At 29.9% G+C, this 18,053-nt stretch overlaps 2 protein-coding genes and 1 long non-coding RNA gene across 3 annotated transcripts; 2 read left to right on the top strand and 1 right to left on the bottom strand.

Annotated features, from left to right (window-relative positions):
* The first annotated feature begins 3,764 nt into the window (after positions 1-3,764).
* On the top strand, positions 3,765-7,471 carry LOC140431138 (uncharacterized). The gene is made up of 3 exons (XM_072519049.1): positions 3,765-4,898; positions 4,952-5,107; positions 5,162-7,471. The coding sequence occupies exons 1-3, from the start codon at positions 4,661-4,663 to the stop codon at positions 6,319-6,321; spliced, it is 1,554 nt and encodes a 517-aa protein (XP_072375150.1). The 5' UTR covers positions 3,765-4,660; the 3' UTR covers positions 6,322-7,471.
* Positions 7,472-7,662: 191 nt separating this feature from the next.
* On the bottom strand, positions 7,663-11,032 carry LOC140431131 (uncharacterized). Its single transcript, XR_011949621.1, has 3 exons — positions 10,258-11,032; positions 9,395-9,574; positions 7,663-8,775 (listed from the first exon to the last, which is right to left on the bottom strand). It is a non-coding gene; the product is annotated as an uncharacterized lncRNA (long non-coding RNA).
* A 2,496-nt stretch (positions 11,033-13,528) lies between these two features.
* Positions 13,529-15,860, top strand: LOC140452999 (uncharacterized). Its single transcript, XM_072547309.1, has 4 exons — positions 13,529-14,457; positions 14,646-14,861; positions 15,099-15,245; positions 15,499-15,860. The coding sequence occupies exons 1-4, from the start codon at positions 14,155-14,157 to the stop codon at positions 15,853-15,855; spliced, it is 1,023 nt and encodes a 340-aa protein (XP_072403410.1). The 5' UTR covers positions 13,529-14,154; the 3' UTR covers positions 15,856-15,860.
* The last annotated feature ends 2,193 nt before the right edge of the window (positions 15,861-18,053 follow it).

Below are 18,053 nucleotides of genomic sequence, written 5' to 3'. Positions count from 1 at the left end.
GGTATCTAGTGTGGGATTGTTCATATATTTATGCAAACTGTTTCTTCGTTTCTGTACTAGAAATTGACATTTTTCATTCCACCATTGTTTGTTTTTATTTGAACTTTTATTTGATTTAAATTTAGGTATAGAAAGATTTGCTGCATTTTCAGTTATTCTTATAAAAGAATTTTAATCCCCAACTTCTGTTTTATTGAACTGTTCTTGAAACTCCATATAATATATATCCCAGTTTGCCTTTTTAATATTCCATTTTCTACAAGATAGTAATTTATTAACTTTGGGTGCCAAATATATTTGTGTAATGCATGGTAGATGATCAGATCCATAAAGATCTTTTATTGTGTCCCAATATAGTAAATGTTTTATACAAGGAGAACAAATTGTCAGATCGATAGCAGAATGAGATTGCAAATAATTTCCTATGAATGTAGGTGATCCATCGTTGAGATATACCAGATTATTTCGGTCAAGAGCTTTCATAAGCGTTATGCCATAGTGGTCTGTGTTTGGCCCACCCCAGGCAATATTATGTGAATTAAAATCTCCCGTAAAAATTACAGGTGGATTAAAAGAACTAAAGAATTGATCCCAAATATGCAACGAAATTTTAGTTTTTGGTGGAACATAAAGCGATACAATGGTAATATTTTTTTTTATCATTACATTTTAAAATAATGGATGATTGATTACAATTAGGTAGTAAGACAGAGATAGGTAATTCTGTATACAAAAGATTTGATTTAATAAGGATGGCCGTTCCCCCGCCATTGCGATCTAAACGGTCATCCCTCACAATGTTGTAACCTGGAAGATTAAAATATTTATTGGATGTAAATCTAGTTTCTGACAAGCAAGCTATATCGATGTTATAATCATTTAACAAATATTGTAAATTTTCTTTATTTGAATTTGCCGATTTAAGGTTCCATTGACATAGAGTTATATGATCCATGTTCAAAAAGGTTATTTAAACTAGTTTTAATAATATTTGTAATTTCGTTTTCCTGTATGTCTAATTTATTTTTGTTCTTTATTGTATTTATGGTTGATAAAACTATCTGAAAATGACATTTGCAATTTCATTATTTTCGGTTTCTCTTATGACATTTTCTGATTTATTTTCATTTTGAATATTGGACTGATATTGTTCTGAACTCAAAATTCCCCCTTTCTTAAAAGGAAGATTAACTGAACTAATAATGGATTGATGCGCTGAAAATGTAGGATTGGGAGATAAAGGATAAGATCTTTTACTTTTTTTTGTTAAGTTATTTAATTGGGCTTGAGAGTATGAATGGGAGTTCGATCTTTGGAAAATGGATCGCGTATTGGATTGGTGTTATTTGTGGAACGGGCTTGGACGATGTTGAAGTTACATGGACATTAACTGAATTTGAGGAATTTTGTTGTAAATTAGAATTAATTATATTATTATCAACAGCATTCGAAGGTAAATGCTTAGATACAATATCTGCATAACTTTTTTTTGGAATACTACTACTAGCATCCTTGAATGAACAATTTGTCTGTGACATCATTTGTTTAATCTTTTCTTGTCTGTTGTACTCCGGGCATACATTAAAATCATTAGTAAAATGGTTTCCATTGCAAGAAAAACACTTTACTGTAAATTCGTCTGATGGGCAGGTAACTGTGTCATGATTCTGAGAGCATTTAAGACATCTGATTTTACTTCGACATTGTTTACTAATATGTCCATAGCGGTAACAATTATTACACATTACAACCCTTTGTTTATAAACTTCTACTTCGTAAAGAACTTTGTTAATCTCTATATACTTAAGTAAAGTTTGACTTTTAAAGGAAACCAAAATAGTACTTGTAGGTATTAATTCTGTTTCGTTATCCGAGTTTTTTACTTTTCGGTTCATTCTTTTAACAAATTCCACTTCAAATTTACAATGAAAATCATAGGCCCTAATTTTATTTTTTAAATATTCAACTGGTAAATCTTTATCAATGAATCTAATAATTCCTAATCGAAATATTAAAAATTTAGGAATATATGCAGACAAGTTTTTATTTTCTAAAATGTGAGATTTTAATAATACATTCTTCTTCTTAAAGTGCCCTCTCCTCAATGGAGGTTGGCTACTACAATTTTAAAATCTTCTCTATCTTCAGCTGTTCTTATTAGCTGTTCAAAATTTAGCCCTGTCCATTGTCGGATGTTTCTGAGCCACGATAGTCTTTTCCTTCCTAGGCCTCTCTTTCCCTCGATTTTTCCTTTCACTATAAGTTGGGCATATTGGTACTTATTATTTCTCAGTATGTGGCCTAGGTATGATGTTTTTCTAACTTTTACTGTGTTAAAAAGTTCTCTTTCCTTGCCTATTCTATGCAGCACTTCTTCGTTTGAGGTATGCGATGTCCATGAAATTTTGAGCATTCTCCGGTAGATCCACATTTCAAAGGCCTCCAATTTATTTACGGTTGATGTTTTTAGGGTCCACGTTTCAACTGCATATAGAAGAGTCGACCAGACGTAGCATTTTGATAAACGTAGTCGAATTTCAAGTTTTATTCGAGAATCACAAAGCAGTTTTTTTATTTTTTCGAAAGATTTTCTGGCCTGTATAATACATTAGCACTCAAATAATCCTTACAAAAAACCTGAATTCGATTTCTTCCTATCGATTGAATTTGTTTTATTTTTTTATCTAATTCCGGATGTGAAGTTAAAATTATTTCTCCAATTTTTATTGCGTTTAATTGGCCTGTATAATTATCCATATTATTTTCAATGTAAATCTGAAACGGGCCTATATCAGTAGACTGATAAAGGAATGTTGTTTTTACTTTTTTGATCGTTTCATTATTATTGTGAACGGAAAAACTTGATTCTGGATTTGAACTAGCCTCAACTATCTTATCCTTTAATATAATTTGTTTTTTATGTTTTTTATCTTTAGTATTCCGATTTAATGCAGAAGAATCTATAATTAAATTTAAATGATTTGAACCACTTATCTGATTATTTCCTAGATCTAAGTTTTCTGGAGGATCCGGTAGAGGTGGGGGTTTCCCCCCATCATCCACTTCCATATGAATGCACTAAGCTTTCACAACACCCTTATAACCACAATTATAACTAATTTTCAAATAATTTAATTTGTCTTTTAAAATGATTGATTGTACTAAACTTCTAAGATACACGTGTAAGCACGACAACTGTTCACGCACGAAAAAAAAAAAAGATTTCAAGTTCCAAAATGTACCATCTGTAAAATTTGAAAATCTACTACTAATACAATTATTGGCAACATCTCAGGAGATTAGAAGTGTACGCGAAATGGTAAATACGGATCCCACAAATGGTTTATCCTGTTGTGGAGTCCACTTAATCCTACATGTTGGTCGGAGTCTACATAAAGCGCTACTTAGATAATAATATACACGGTGTATATTCTACTGGAGTTAGTATAATACCGTTTTAGAACGGAGCTCAGATTAACCGCTAGATGTATATATATATATATATATATATATATATATATATATATATATATATATATATATATATATAATATATATATATATATATATATATATATATAATATATAATATATATATATATATATAATATATATATATATATAATATATATATATATATATATATATATATATATATAATATATAATATATATATATATAATATATATATATATATATATATATATATAATATATATATATATATATATATATATATATATATATATATATATATATATATATATATATATCGATCGTTCGGAAGAAAAGGGTTACATCTCAAAAATGTTCATTTCTCGATTTATTTCATTAAACTAACTAAAAAGGTGCCTACTATTAGGAACGCATGAAGTTTAGAGAGAATCTTCACTACCAGCCAAAAGATGTCCGCATGTAACACGGGGATTTTTGCATTTTTCGCAGAATATTTTGTACAAGATCGTTGTATAACAGTTTGTCACCGTTAGTGTTGTGTAGTGTTTCAAATATTTAGGAGAAAGAAGATACATTCGATATTGTTGCAAAAAGTAAGTAGTAAATGCATGTAAATTTTACAACGAAACAGATACATCTCAGAATGTTACAATCTTGGATTAAATTAACTATTTCGCGTTTGTAACAAAGCCGCAACATTTTGTTTTGTAACTGTTTTGAACCAATTTTTTGAGTTAATTTGTTCACATACTATGTTTTATGTCAAAATGTAGCGCTTTTCTTGATTGCTTTTTAAATAGTTACTGTAAAATTAGAACATGTTACACTTTTGACTCAACTTTTGTGGTAAGTTTATTCACAGTCTTTGGGTTATGTCAAAATATATCACTTTTCTTAATACTTTTTGTAATTATTTACGATAATATTTTAGACCTGCAAGTATTTTCGTGCATGAAAAAAATATCAAATATCTAAATTATTAAATAAAGTATCCTTATTAAAAGTTTGTTTAATTATAAAAAAATCTTTTGATAGTTTTTTCAACAAAAATAACCAGTTTAGTTAACAAAGGTGTTTTGTATACAGGGTGTTACATTTTTGACCTAATGGTTTTTCATTTTTTGTCTGACAAACTACAATGTGTGTTGCCAAATTAAGGAATTTTAGAGAACTTATTTTATTTTTAGCATCACGTAGTCTTAAATATGGCATTTACAAACCGAACCCAAAGGATACTTGCCGGGTGTCATCCTAATTTACTATTAGATTTCAAAGCGAATATGCCCAATTTGTTAGGTGGTACCGTCGAACAATCTGAAATTGAAAATGTATTGGTTGAAGACGTTCCAGAAATAATGCAATATGGGAACGAAGAAATGGATCTATTAAAGTGCAGTAAAAATTGCTCGGTCAATACTGATGCTAGCAGTCAAATATTATTAGGTAAATTTACATTATTTTAATATATTTCCTTATTGACTTATTTTACTTTAAAGACATACCAGAAATAATGCACTATGAGATCGAAGAAATTGATACATTGAAAAGCAGTGAAAATTGCATAGTCAATAAAGATGCTATTCTTTCAAAGGAAAAAGAGCAAGAAACTTTACACATTCCAAGGGTGTCTAATTCAAACAAGAACGTTAAAGGTAAATTGAAGTTTTAAGGCGATATTTTGTTTATTAACTTAATTTTCATTTTAGATGTCCAGAATTTGGTTATAGAAAAAACACAAAACTGTTCATTTGCTTCATCTACCAGAAGTTCATCTTCGTCATCGAACTCTTCGTCAAGTTCATCAACAAGTAGTAGTGACTCAGATTCTGAAAATGAACCATTTGGATCTGATGACAGTGTTAAGGATCCACCCTATATTAAATCGTCATCAGATTCTGATGATATTGATTCAAGTAGAGAAGCAGAAAATATTAATCTGTCAAAAAATAGAAAATTACTTGATCCGTCCAAAACAGAAAAAAAAGGAAAAAAACGATTGAGAAATCCAGGCTTATGGCAAAAAAATATAGCAAAACAGTTGAGAAATAGCGGCCAAAGTTATGTTGGCTTAATTAGTGTAAAAACTGAAAATGGTAGTCAGAAAAAAATTAAAGAAAAACGCCCAAAAAGAATGCTTAAACCACCATGTGGTGAAAAGTGTAAACTACAATGTTCACAAAAAATAGATGAACAGCAGCGATTAAATATTTTCAATGATTACTGGGGATTACAAGATTTAGAGAAACAAAGGCATTATATTTCATCGAATATGCAAAGTATAAACCCGAGGTACAAATACAGTAATGCAGCTAATCCAAGAAATCCTAATAATGCATACTCTTTTATCATCGATAATAAAACTGTACGTGTTTGCAAGTATTTTTTTTTAGCTACACTGTCAATCAACAATAGAGTCATTCAAACCGTTTTAAAGAAGCAAAAAGTTTGCGAAAGTGGAAAAATTGTTGAAACTGATAAGCGCGGTACACATAACAACCACTATAAAGTAGACGAAGAAATAAAAAGTGAAATAAGAAGCCACATAAATTCGATACCTCGAATAGATAGTCATTACTGTAGATCGCATACTTCCAAACAATATATTGAAGGAAACAAAACTCTTGCAGATCTACATCGTGACTATCTTAAAAGTTGCGAAGAAAAACAACGACCAGCGGCAAACTATCACATGTACAGAAAAATTTTTGAGGAAGAATTTAACATTGCCTTTTATATACCCAAAAAAGATCAATGCGACCTTTGTTTGCAATTTAAAAATTCCTCTATTATTGAACAGCAAAATATTTTAGAAAAAGTCGCAAAGAAAAAGATAATGACAGAAATACTACAGAAAATACTAAAGTAATTGTTTTTGATCTGCAGGCAGTTTTGCCTTGTCCTGTAGGAGATACTGCAGCTTTCTATTATGTTTCAAAGCTTAATGTACTAAATTTTACGTTGTATGATATTAAAAACCACCAAGGTACTTGCTTTATGTGGCATGAGGGTGAGGCACAAAGGGGAGCGAATGAAATAGGTTCCTGTCTTTTTAAATTTTTAGAAAATATGAGCAATCAAAATGAAGAAGATTTAAATGTAATACTTTATTCCGACAACTGTACAGGCCAAAACAAAAATAAATTCATAATAGCTCTTTATATTTATGCAATATTAAAATTAAATATAAGTTCAATCACCCATAAATTTCTTGTTTCCGGCCATAGCCAAAATGAAGGTGATAGTGTACACGCGACAATAGAAAAGGCAATAAAACTATACAGAAAATCAAGCCCTATTTACGTTCCTGATCAGTATGCTTGCATTATGAGATCAGCAAAAAAAACCGGAAAAACATATAAAGTAAACGAACTTTGTTTTAAGGATTTTATGGATTTAAAAAAATTAACTTCTGACTTGTTTGTGAATATCCCTAAAAATGTAAAAACTTCGTCATTTAGGGTAATCAAATTAGAAAAAAAGAATCCAAATACATTATTTTATAAAAATTCTTTTGAAGATACAGATTTCTGCCAAGCGGAAATTATTAGTTCTAGAAAAACTGTTAGTATAGAACAAATCAAAATAAAAAATGCATATTCCACGAAACCTGGTATATCAGAGGCAAAAAAAACAGGTTTGATATCATTAGTCGAAAAGAAAAAATGCGTACCGCCATATTATTTTGATTTTTACAATAATTTGTAATGCTTTAATCTAATTCTTTTAACGATTTTAGGTATGTATTAAATAATTATAAATTAAGTTAACATTGTTACAACTTGTAAACATTTACTAATTTTTAATTCAAAACCGTTGCATGTATTTTTTTATAACAATAAATAAACAGTTAGAAAAATCACAATTATGTCATTTAATTAAACCCAACTTAGCCTACTTATTTAAATAAAAATCACAAAGTTTTATTAATTAATGATCAGGTAATAAAAAAAAAAACTCCGAAAAAAATCTTAAAACTCGTCTCCTGCAAAAGTAGTTTTTCCGACTTGTAACCCTTTTCTTCCGAACGATCGATATATATATATATAATATATATATTATATATATATATAATATATATATATATATATATATATATATATATATATATATATATATAATATATATATATAAATATATATATATATATATATATATATATATATATATATATGTATATATATATATATATATATATATATTTGGTAGTTAAAACCATTGCCTTTGTTTTTTTCACATTCAACTTCAGTTTATTCATTTTTTAATATTTATTAACCATATCTAAAATAGTGTTCATTTTTTGAATACCTACATCAAAATTTTCATCACTACAACAGATTAGAGTATCATCGGCAAAAAGATCAATAAATTCACAAATTACAAAAATATCGATATCGTTAATGTACAGAATAAATAAACGAGTGCCTAATACGCTACCTTGAAGAATCCCTGTATTACTATCCATTTCACATAACAATTGCTCTTTAAATCGAACTGTCTGTTCGCGATCTTGTAAATAATTTTCTAACCACGCAATTAGTGTACCACCTATACCATACTGTTTAAGTTTAGAAATCATTATTGTCCTGTCAATGGTTTCAAAAGCTCTTTTTAAATCAAGAAATACACCAACTTATATAAGATAAGATTTGTTTTGATTTTATCTAAGTTTTGATTACATAAATTTCTAAACTTTGATATATTACCATCAGATATATTATAACTATTATTATTGGAGATATTTACTGAAATAACGAAATAATCAGTAATTTTTGGACAATCGTAAACCCAAACACACAGTTGACGTTCGGTTTTTCCTAACTTTCTGAATTTTATTTTGGTACCATGAAGGCATTTTACTTGGTCAATATCGCAGGTCAAACCATAAACCGGAATTAGACTGTTCAATGGTTATTGCTGCAGCTTCAGAACATAGTTGGGGATCCATTTCCTGATAACAGAATTCTAGAAATTCTGAAAAATTCAGTGCCATTTTGGAAAAATCATTTCTGCTAACAAAATTTAACATCGATTGATGTAGTCCAAGATTTTGCAAAATTCTGTTAGGCTTGAAGTGTTTCAATAGCTGACTCTCAACATTATGTTCTAGTCCTTGGTTCACAACTTCCTGTAAAAAAAGTAAGCTTTCTTCATCTGAGCTCAGTTCTTCTTGTGCTCCAAAATCCTTCAAAGTTAGGTATTTAACTGAAGTTCCAACTTTGGAAAGTTTACTCTGCCCAGTAACAAGCAACTTCAGTTGGAGAAGGTTCTTCACTCCTTCTGTGAAGCCACATCAAGAGTGCTATGGAATGCTTATACCCACCTAAAACAAAGTAAATGCTATACTTATAAATTATACCCAAAGTTAATATCATTTCATAGTATGTATTTGCTATCCTTTACGTTCCATATTACAATTAGATTGGAAGCATTTAAAATGTGGACATATTGAAGAATTTCCTGGATAGACAGAATAACCTATGAAGAAGCACTAAGAAAATAGAGATCAAGCAGGGAGATACTGGATTCCACCAAAATAAGAAAACTGCAATACTTGGGTCATACTTATAACAGCAGGTGGTGATAGATACGAACTCCTAAAATTAATAATGTGGGGAAAAATTCAAGGAAGACGCAGCATAGGTAGAAAAAAATTGTCCTGGCTGAGAAATCTCAAAGAATGGATTGGATGCAGCTCAAATGAACTCTTTTGGGCTGTATAGTGCCAAAAGTTAGAATAGGCAATGATGATGGCCAACCTTAATCGCGGAGATGGCATGTAAAGAAGACATTCCATAAACATAAACAGTTTTTAAATAGCATCAAAGACATATAAAACATTTTTTTAGTCTTACAATCCTAGAATCTCAATATACCTATGCATGACTAAAACTAATCTGATATTTACCTAGTACATTTTTTATCATTTTAAAAATATTTACCTGAAGAGGCAGCACAGTCATGGCACTGAATATTCCTCATCAATATTGCAAGTTACAGCATATTGTGTTTTCCTCACATTGTGTTCAGGTGTCACTTTAGCTTTAACTGTGCATACATTTTTATCTCTTCGAACTTGCACCCATCCAACAGCAGAGTCCCCATAAGAAGGCCTAGCGGATCTGTAAATAAGTAGAAATATTTAACAACTAGGTACCTATGTAAGTAGATGTAAATATTTTTGTGCCTAATATTTTCATTTCAAGTAACTAAAAATATATTGTCATTTACACTTCATATTATTCACATTATCCATATATTATTCACATAACGTATTATAATGATTATACTTTAAGGGCGTAGGCACAAAATTTCGCACAAATGTGTTTTACATGCATTCATTTTTTTCTAATCCTGAGAAAATTAATAAGTATTTTTGAAAAATTTAAACGCAGAATGAAAGATTACGTTATTACCGAGTGCCGAGAGTCCCTGAAAACTTCTATAATGTTTATTTTAATAAGTTAATAATAATAAATAATATTTTAATAAAGAAAAAATTTAGTGTGATTTTTAATTTCAAATATCTCATTAAAAAGAAACTTTTGATTCATTCTAAGGGACTTTCGGCCCTCGATAATAAAGTATTCTTTCATTCTGCGTTTAAATTTTTCAAAAATACTTATTAGTTTTCTCAGGTATCGAAAAAATGATTACATATACAGTACATCGAAAATTTTGACAGGCGTCAAAATTTTGCATTCTCTTTCTTTCCTCGTAACTTTAATAAGTTTTAATTTGTATGAAAAATACTTTTATCGATTTATATTATACGTAAAACTATTAAGTATGGTTTATATCCTACCTGTTAGTTTTAACACCTCGAACTTCAGCAAGAGAAAAACTTTCGCTGTTTTTAATGTAAGTCCCCACCATAAATATATCCACTAAGGGTAAATTGTCAGACTGTCCCTTTAAAAACCCAGCGTCAGTCATTTTAAAAAAATTATTTTACACACACTTAAAACCTTTAACAGTATTAAAACAGGCTATAATACAATCAAAGAATATAGACGCTTATAAGCGTCTATATTGTTTGATACAATGGAAATGGTACGTTATTATCAAATCCATTGTCATGTGTCATGTGCATAAAATGCGATTTTATTGACATCTGTCAGTTTCACTTTCCAAACAAACCTTGTTTAGTGTGGATAATTTGTATTTTTCGTTATTTTTTCATTTTTTTACAGAATCTTTCCGCTTTTTGCAATATCTAAGTATTCTAATAGTTACTACAACAATTTTACAAGGTTGTGTAAATAATAAAGCATGCTGTTTTATAAAAATAGCAATAAAATGCATGTATCAATAAAGTAAGGTTAGAATGTCTTTAATTTAAACTTTTAAACTATATTTCATAAAAATGGAACACTGAATTATGATGGTATTATCGTAAAAACACTATACTTAAAAGAAAAAGCAGCAGAGGAAGCAAAATATTAACTTTATAGAAATTAAAAAGTCTTGAGATTGGACATTTCAACTTTTGTTTGGAAAGTAATTGACAGTTGTGACGTCACACTTCCACTGTCCATACCCATCCCATCCATCTTCTTCTTCTTTCAGTGCCTATTCGTTCCGAATATTGGCAATCATTCTGGCTATAATTATTTTATTGACTGATGCTTTAAATAGATTCGTTGTTGTTGTGGAGAACCATTTCCTCAGGTTCTTCAACCATGATATTCTCCTTCTCCCAATTCCTCGCTTTCCGAATACTTTACCCTGTAGGATTACCTTCAGTAATCTGTATTTAGTGCTGTTTCTCATTATATGTCCGAGATATTCCAACTTTCTCCTTTTAATGGTATACATCACCTCTCTTTCTTTGCCCACTCTTCGTAATACGGTCTCGTTGGTTATCTTGTCTGTCCATGATATCCTTAGAATTCGCCTGTATAGCCACATCTCGAAGGCTTCAAGTTTTCCATCCATTGGTAAGAAGAAGATTAGGCAATACCCAATACCGTTGCAGTTGCAATACTTATCGTTTTTACCCGTTTATAGGGATGACCAACGAGCGGTATGACGTCACAACAGATTCCGCCCGTTGAAAGAATCATTTAAATTCTCCAGTTTTTAATTCCTTATATTTATTTCATAATAATAAAATATGAGTTTTTTTGTAAACTGGGGTTCTCTTAACAGTAATAAATAACGTTTATCAGTAATATTTCTGGAATTTAATTTTTATGCAAGTTCCCCATTGTGACCTGCAACCTGACCAATGATAATGACTTGCAACAGTAAGTAAATTAGATGGACTGTAGACGCATATTCTTTGATAAACTCGGTTCGCTAATCCCAGTCCGAACTGTCTAGTGAATTTAGTAATTATTTTTTTGCGAAGTTAGTTACTTTTTGACAGACTAACAGTGGCTGGAAATTACTATACAACCAAGCACCATTACTCATAGCCAATATTAATAGTAAACAAACTAAATAGTAAATAAAATAGAACTTTGCAAATTTCCGACAATCAATATTTATTTATCTGCACCATATAATAAATAGTTATGTTAAATTATAACAACTAAATATATATTTTTTAAATATATACTACCCAAAATTTGATGGGTTTAGTATACACTTCGACTATTTAGAATAATTCTTCTTTTTTTAAAGAAAGAAGTCTGTAATAGCAGGATACTTGAGCTATTAATACTGAGAAGTAGGAATTGTTGTGTTGTAGGTTTCCGACAATGAATCTGTCAAAATTTGTCCGAGCTAAGCGAATGGAGTTTAATACCAAAACAAAAATAGTGGCATAGATCAAGGTTAGTAGATATTTAAGTAGGTTGTCTCGTAACTATAGACCAATCAAATGCTCGCTTTTTAAAGGCGGGAATACGTCACCCATACGACACTTTTAAAATTGCCATAAGCTTCAATGCTAATATAAGGTTCAAAAACTTAGGTTTTGCAATATATTTTGGGATTTTCTTGGGTATAGGGATGTTAAGTGGTTCTTATATTAGTAATTATATCAATTTTTTTTTCTAAAATCAATAGTCTGATGACAAAAAATAGAATTGATTATAGTGATAATATTGTGTGTTTTAAATGGAGATAACAGTTTATTTCGCACAAAAACCCAAAAAAACAGTAGAAAAAGTTCAAAAGCAAAAATACTAAATATGTAGGAACTTACTTATTATTTTTTTCCTGGAATTTACAGCATTTTTATCATATCTAGTGGTAGGCAAAAAAAAACCAATAGGTAATATAAATAATTTATTATTAGATTAAAATACAAAAAATGATTAGTCCTTCAAGCACAAATCTTCAAACTATATATACTTATCTCATCTAAAAAATATATCATTATTATAACGTACAAAACTACATATAATTGTTATGACAAACCTTTATATCACGGCTACGAAAACACACTTCACAAGTGTTTATGTACACAAATAACAAGTCTCTATAAATAATATTGTCCTTATACCTATACTTAAAAATAAAAACTAAACAATAACTAAACAAATAAACGAACTAATGATACTATAGAATAGAGACAACAACAAACGTGAACTTAAACTCAGACGTGCAGACAACTGTCAAATTTGACTTTGTCGTATGAGTGACGTAAGCATTCTGCCTTCCCCTCGCTTCGCCCACATAGTTACGAGACAACCTACTTAACATCTACTAACCTTGGACATAGATAACCTACTTCTGTACAAAAAAATGTTGTGATAATCAGCGCCACGTTGGAGTGTTCTGGTACTAATCAATATTTTTATCGTGTTGGTGAGCTTGCTAATTGACAAACGCCTTGTGTAGTTGGTAGTATTGTAAACGCGCGAAAATTGAATTGCTATAAAGCGCGGGAAATTTTGAATTTCGTCCTAACGTTCATTTCATATATAGGGTATTCAACCAACTTACGCCTCTAAACGATTATTCATAGTATACCTGATTTATTGTCTTTATATTTACTAATACTAAAGCTAATAATGCTCAAGAATAGATCAACAGAGAGAACTCTAATCCTGTTTATATATTAGAATAAATGTGACAAATTAGTTCTGAAAGTTTTCAGAGATATTAGATTAGACCAATAATTTTCATTTAATCAAACTCAAAACATTTAGTAATTAATACACAATATTAAATTAATATGCTATGAGAGTAGGAATCATAGAAACCGGTTTTAAAATTTGTAAGCAAAAGCAAAAACTAGATAGTCTTTAGATAAAGGCATATTGGTAGTTTGATTTATATTTTGTCCATCTGCCATTTCGTTACAGCCGTTTCGGAATCTATCGCTCTTCAGACGAACTATGCAGACAGACAAAATACGGAAACCAAATCACCAACATTTAAATGATTCTCGCGAATCAAACGTGCCTGTAGGCCGACAACGCCATGTAAAAGAAGATAGTCGAACAGTCGAAGTGCAAAATACACGACGACAAGAGATCGATTTAGATTTGCTTTACAGACTCTGAAACTACTGAAACTAATCAGTTTACTAGAGTGGCTCATACAGAAATTAAAATTTCACAAAGAGCATATAAAACAAAAATCGTCTCTTAGGTCCGCTTGCCATTATGCTAAATTCAGTACTGAATTTAGCACTAAAAATATTGTATCTACAAAATAGGTGCGCGCGCCGATTCAGTACTAAAAATTAGAACATGTTCTAATTACTTGTACTAAAAATGATCCAATATTAACTTAAACTGAGGTTATGTTATACGTATGTTTCTATGTTTATGCTTTGTTTTTAAATATGTGGAGTCAGAAGCAAATAGAAAATTTAATCGAACTATATAAAGCAAATCCTTGTTTATATGTGCCAAAGCATTCATTGTATAAAAATAGGAATGCGAGAGTAAAAGCTTTGGAAGAAATAAAGGCGGAATTGTATAAACTCGGTGTAGATGTAAGTGTGGCAGAGATAAAAGCCAAGTTTAACAATTTAAGAACTAACTTTTTACAACAGCATAGAAGATATTTATCATCTATAAAAAGCGGAGCTGGTAGCGATGATGTAAGTAATATTTCTATTACATTATGGCTTTTTATGTCTATTTGTTGGGCTAATTTGATTAGAATTTTGTTAACACTGAAACCATTACGATAAGTCGCGTACACAAACAAATAGACATCAAAAAAGTAGCATAAGTAATGTTTTTTATAAAGCCTAATAGTTGCTCTATAATTATTTTATTTTATTAGATTGACAAACCTACGCTATGGTATTACGAAAAAATATTATTCGTAGCGGAGCATTGCATACCTAGGTGCTCACAGGACAGCCTTTCGGCTTTAACAATCCTACCAGCCAATGAAAATGCTACCATGGATTATGTTCAAGAAAATGAAATACATTTGATAAGTAGTCAGAATCAGGAAGAGGAGATTGAAAATTTTCAAAATTATGATTATTGTATTGTGAGTATATTTATCAATTTTCTTGAAATTTTTTAATTGGAAAATAATTATGAGGAATTTTAGTTTGAGGAGATAATAGTGTCAAAAAATTTATTGGGAATTAAAATCACATAAGCTGAAAAGTCTTTTTTTACTAATGTTTTAACTTCTAAATCAGAAGCTTGTCAAAATATCAATACAAATAACTTATTTATTTATTATCATATTAATCATTTATTGATATGGTTGATTTTACAGAGTCCTTCTACATCACAGAATCTGCCTACCCCTTCGTTAAGAGACAGCACCCCCTCTGGAGGAGATATTATTAGAAAGAGTCTAAAAAAAAGAAATAAACCTGACGATGAGGGGATTGAAAATGAAAATTTTCATGATTATTGTATTGTGAGTATAAACTTTTATCAATTTTTTTTTTGAAATTTTTTAATTGGAAAATAATTATGAAGAATTTTAGTTTGAGGAGATAATAGTGTCAAAAAATTTATTGGGAATTAAAATCACATAAGCTGAAAAGTCTTTTTTTACTAACGTTTTAACTTCTAAATCGGAAGCTTGTCAAAATATGAATACAAATATAAATAACTTCTTATTTATTTATTAACATATTAATCATTTAGTGATATGGTTGATTTTACAGAGTCCTTCTGCATCACAGAATGTGCCTACCCCTTCATTAAGAGACAATGCCACCTCTGGAGGAGATATTATTAGAAAGAGGCTAAAAAAAAGAAATAAACCTGACGATGAGGGGATTTTTTTGAATAAAGCGGCTGATGTTTTGTCATCTTTAACAAATGCTCTGGCCAATGAAGAGCAACCAAAACCTGTGGAGACTCTTCCTGCAAAATCAAATTTAAAAATATTTGCAGAATTTGTAGAGAGTCAATTAGAGTTTTTGGTGTCTGATGAAGAGACACTATTAGAGACTCAAGAAAAAATAACAAACATTATTTGGGATGCCAGAAAAAAAATTTTAAAAAATAAAAATTCATAATTATGTATGTTTCGTTTTATTTAAATTTCAAGTTACTCATTTATTAATAATAATATACATTTTTTACATGTTACATCTCTGTATGGCAGCATTTTGCCAGTCAACTGAACCACTGTCACTGTTGAAATACTCTTTAAATTCATTTCTTATATTATGAGCTCTAGCTGTCGAACGATTACCTGCTTGATTACTTAATCTATTTGAAAACACAACCTGTGATTCATCTTGTTCTATATATGTTTTAAAATTTTCTGAAACTAATAAATTATGCAACGCTAAGCAAGCCAATATTATTTTTTCTACTTTATCTGCATTTAAATTTATTGGATTAAGCAATACTCTAAATCTGTTAGCTAAGATTCCAAATGAGCTTTCAATCATTCGACGGGCTCTAGAGAGTCGATAATTAAATATTTTTTCAGATTCTGACAATCTCCTATTAGGATAAGGTTTCATAATTCGACTGGTTAACGGAAATGCATCATCTGCAATTAATACAAATGGAATTTTTGATGTACGACTGGGTAAAGCCTGATTTGGGGGTAAATTTAAAGAGTTATTTTCTAGTGCTCCACACAGATTACTTTCTCGGAAAACACCACCATCACTTATGCGGCCATTTATTCCTACATTATAGTAAGTGAATTTATAAGCTGAATCACACATGGCTAATAGAACTATTGAGTGATTCCCTTTATAATTGTAATAATATGAACCAGCAGATATCGGAGGTTTAAACATTACATGTTTTCCATCCAAAGCACCAATACAGTTGGGAAACTGCCACATTTCTTGAAACCCTTTAGCAACATTTAACCACTCTCTAGAAGATGTTGGGGTCTAAAAATAATGTTAGTTAGTTTTCATAATTTTATCTCATACATATTTACCTTCAAATATATTTCCTTTAGACTGGTATATATAGCTTCACAAACTTCAGGTACAAACCTAGAAATGCTACTTTCATGTATACGAGTTGAATACATTAATGATCTAAAGGTTTGCCCAGTTGCTAAAAATCTTAATGTAGTTTCCAACCTAAACAAAAAACGAGGCATCAAATTTATACATCTATCTAAATACAATACTATACAAACCTGCATCTTGCTGAAATACTTTCTCTAAATTGCGTATCCTGTTTTTTTATCTTATTCTCAACTAGTCCTAATAATTTTATAAACACAGTATTATTCATTCGTAAAAAGTTTTTATATGTCAAAGGGTCTTCTACTAATAATTCTTCATTCAACATATTTAATATTCCTTTGCCCAACCCTCTTCTCTCGATCCATTTTTTTCTCCATATGCGCTTTTTTTAAGAAGTGTATGATTTTTTTTCTTAATTGCTAGCATCATTATTACAATTAAATACAGCTGCTGCACATAATTTTAGCTTCTTTTTTACCATCATTATTTACCTGTTTGTTTTTTTACTCTAATTATACAACCAAAACAAACTTCAGGTAGGTTAGACTGTCAATACAAAATTGGTAGAGCGCATGCTTACAGGCTAATTAAAATTAAGATAGTTGCAAACACAAACATTAAACATACATTTTTCATACTAAATCGACTCGAGCAACTAACTAATATTTTTAGTGCTAAATTCAGTACTGAAATTAGCATAATGGCAAGCGGACCTTATACTGCAAAACCCACTCTAAAACTGTTTAGTTTCAGAATCTGTAAAGCAAATCTAAATTGATCTCTTGTCGTCGTGTATTTTGCACTTCGCTTATCTTCTCAAAGAATATCTCTAAGAGGTATTCTTTGGTGAAAAAAAAGAGCACCTAACCAAATTTTAATGTAGGTATTAAAATATTGAAAGGCATGTACAATTGTCCATGCCGTTAATCTATCTGTAGTTGGTTTTGATCTGTGAAACAACAGACTAAAGGCAAATTGTTTGAAATGCGCTTTGATATAAATATTCAAAAATAAAAACGATTTTGTTCCACTTATACATAAGGACTCAGGTATGAAATAAAACACGCAATGTTTTTTTATTAAGTAATATTTTTTCTTTTTACCCTATCACTGTAATATTTCATTGCATTACGATATATTGGGTCTACATTGGATTCGCCCTTTCCACTCAAAACTTTATTTATCCCTTCAGCCCAATTAAAGGCAAGAAATGAAATAAATTTATCAATGAGTGCATTTAGTAATGTTTGCAAGTGTTCACAACTCTCAAA

This window comes from Diabrotica undecimpunctata, unplaced genomic scaffold (genome assembly GCF_040954645.1).
Source record: "Diabrotica undecimpunctata isolate CICGRU unplaced genomic scaffold, icDiaUnde3 ctg00000568.1, whole genome shotgun sequence".
Classification (NCBI taxonomy): Eukaryota; Metazoa; Arthropoda; class Insecta; order Coleoptera; family Chrysomelidae; genus Diabrotica; species Diabrotica undecimpunctata.
This window is presented reverse-complemented; position numbering and strand designations above follow the sequence as displayed.

What these genes read in the sequence shown, in the direction of transcription:
- LOC140431138 (XM_072519049.1), top strand. Translation starts at nt 4,661, where the DNA reads ATGGCATTTACAAACCGAACCCAAAGGATACTTGCCGGGTGTCATCCT. An exon ending in TAGCAGTCAAATATTATTAG is followed by an intron (nt 4,899 to 4,951) that starts GTAAATTTACAT and finishes TTTACTTTAAAG; the next exon opens with ACATACCAGAAATAATGCAC. An exon ending in TTCAAACAAGAACGTTAAAG is followed by an intron (nt 5,108 to 5,161) that starts GTAAATTGAAGT and finishes TTTTCATTTTAG; the next exon opens with ATGTCCAGAATTTGGTTATA.
- LOC140452999 (XM_072547309.1), top strand. Translation starts at nt 14,155, where the DNA reads ATGTTATACGTATGTTTCTATGTTTATGCTTTGTTTTTAAATATGTGG. An exon ending in GCGGAGCTGGTAGCGATGAT is followed by an intron (nt 14,458 to 14,645) that starts GTAAGTAATATT and finishes TTATTTTATTAG; the next exon opens with ATTGACAAACCTACGCTATG. An exon ending in AAAATTATGATTATTGTATT is followed by an intron (nt 14,862 to 15,098) that starts GTGAGTATATTT and finishes TTGATTTTACAG; the next exon opens with AGTCCTTCTACATCACAGAA.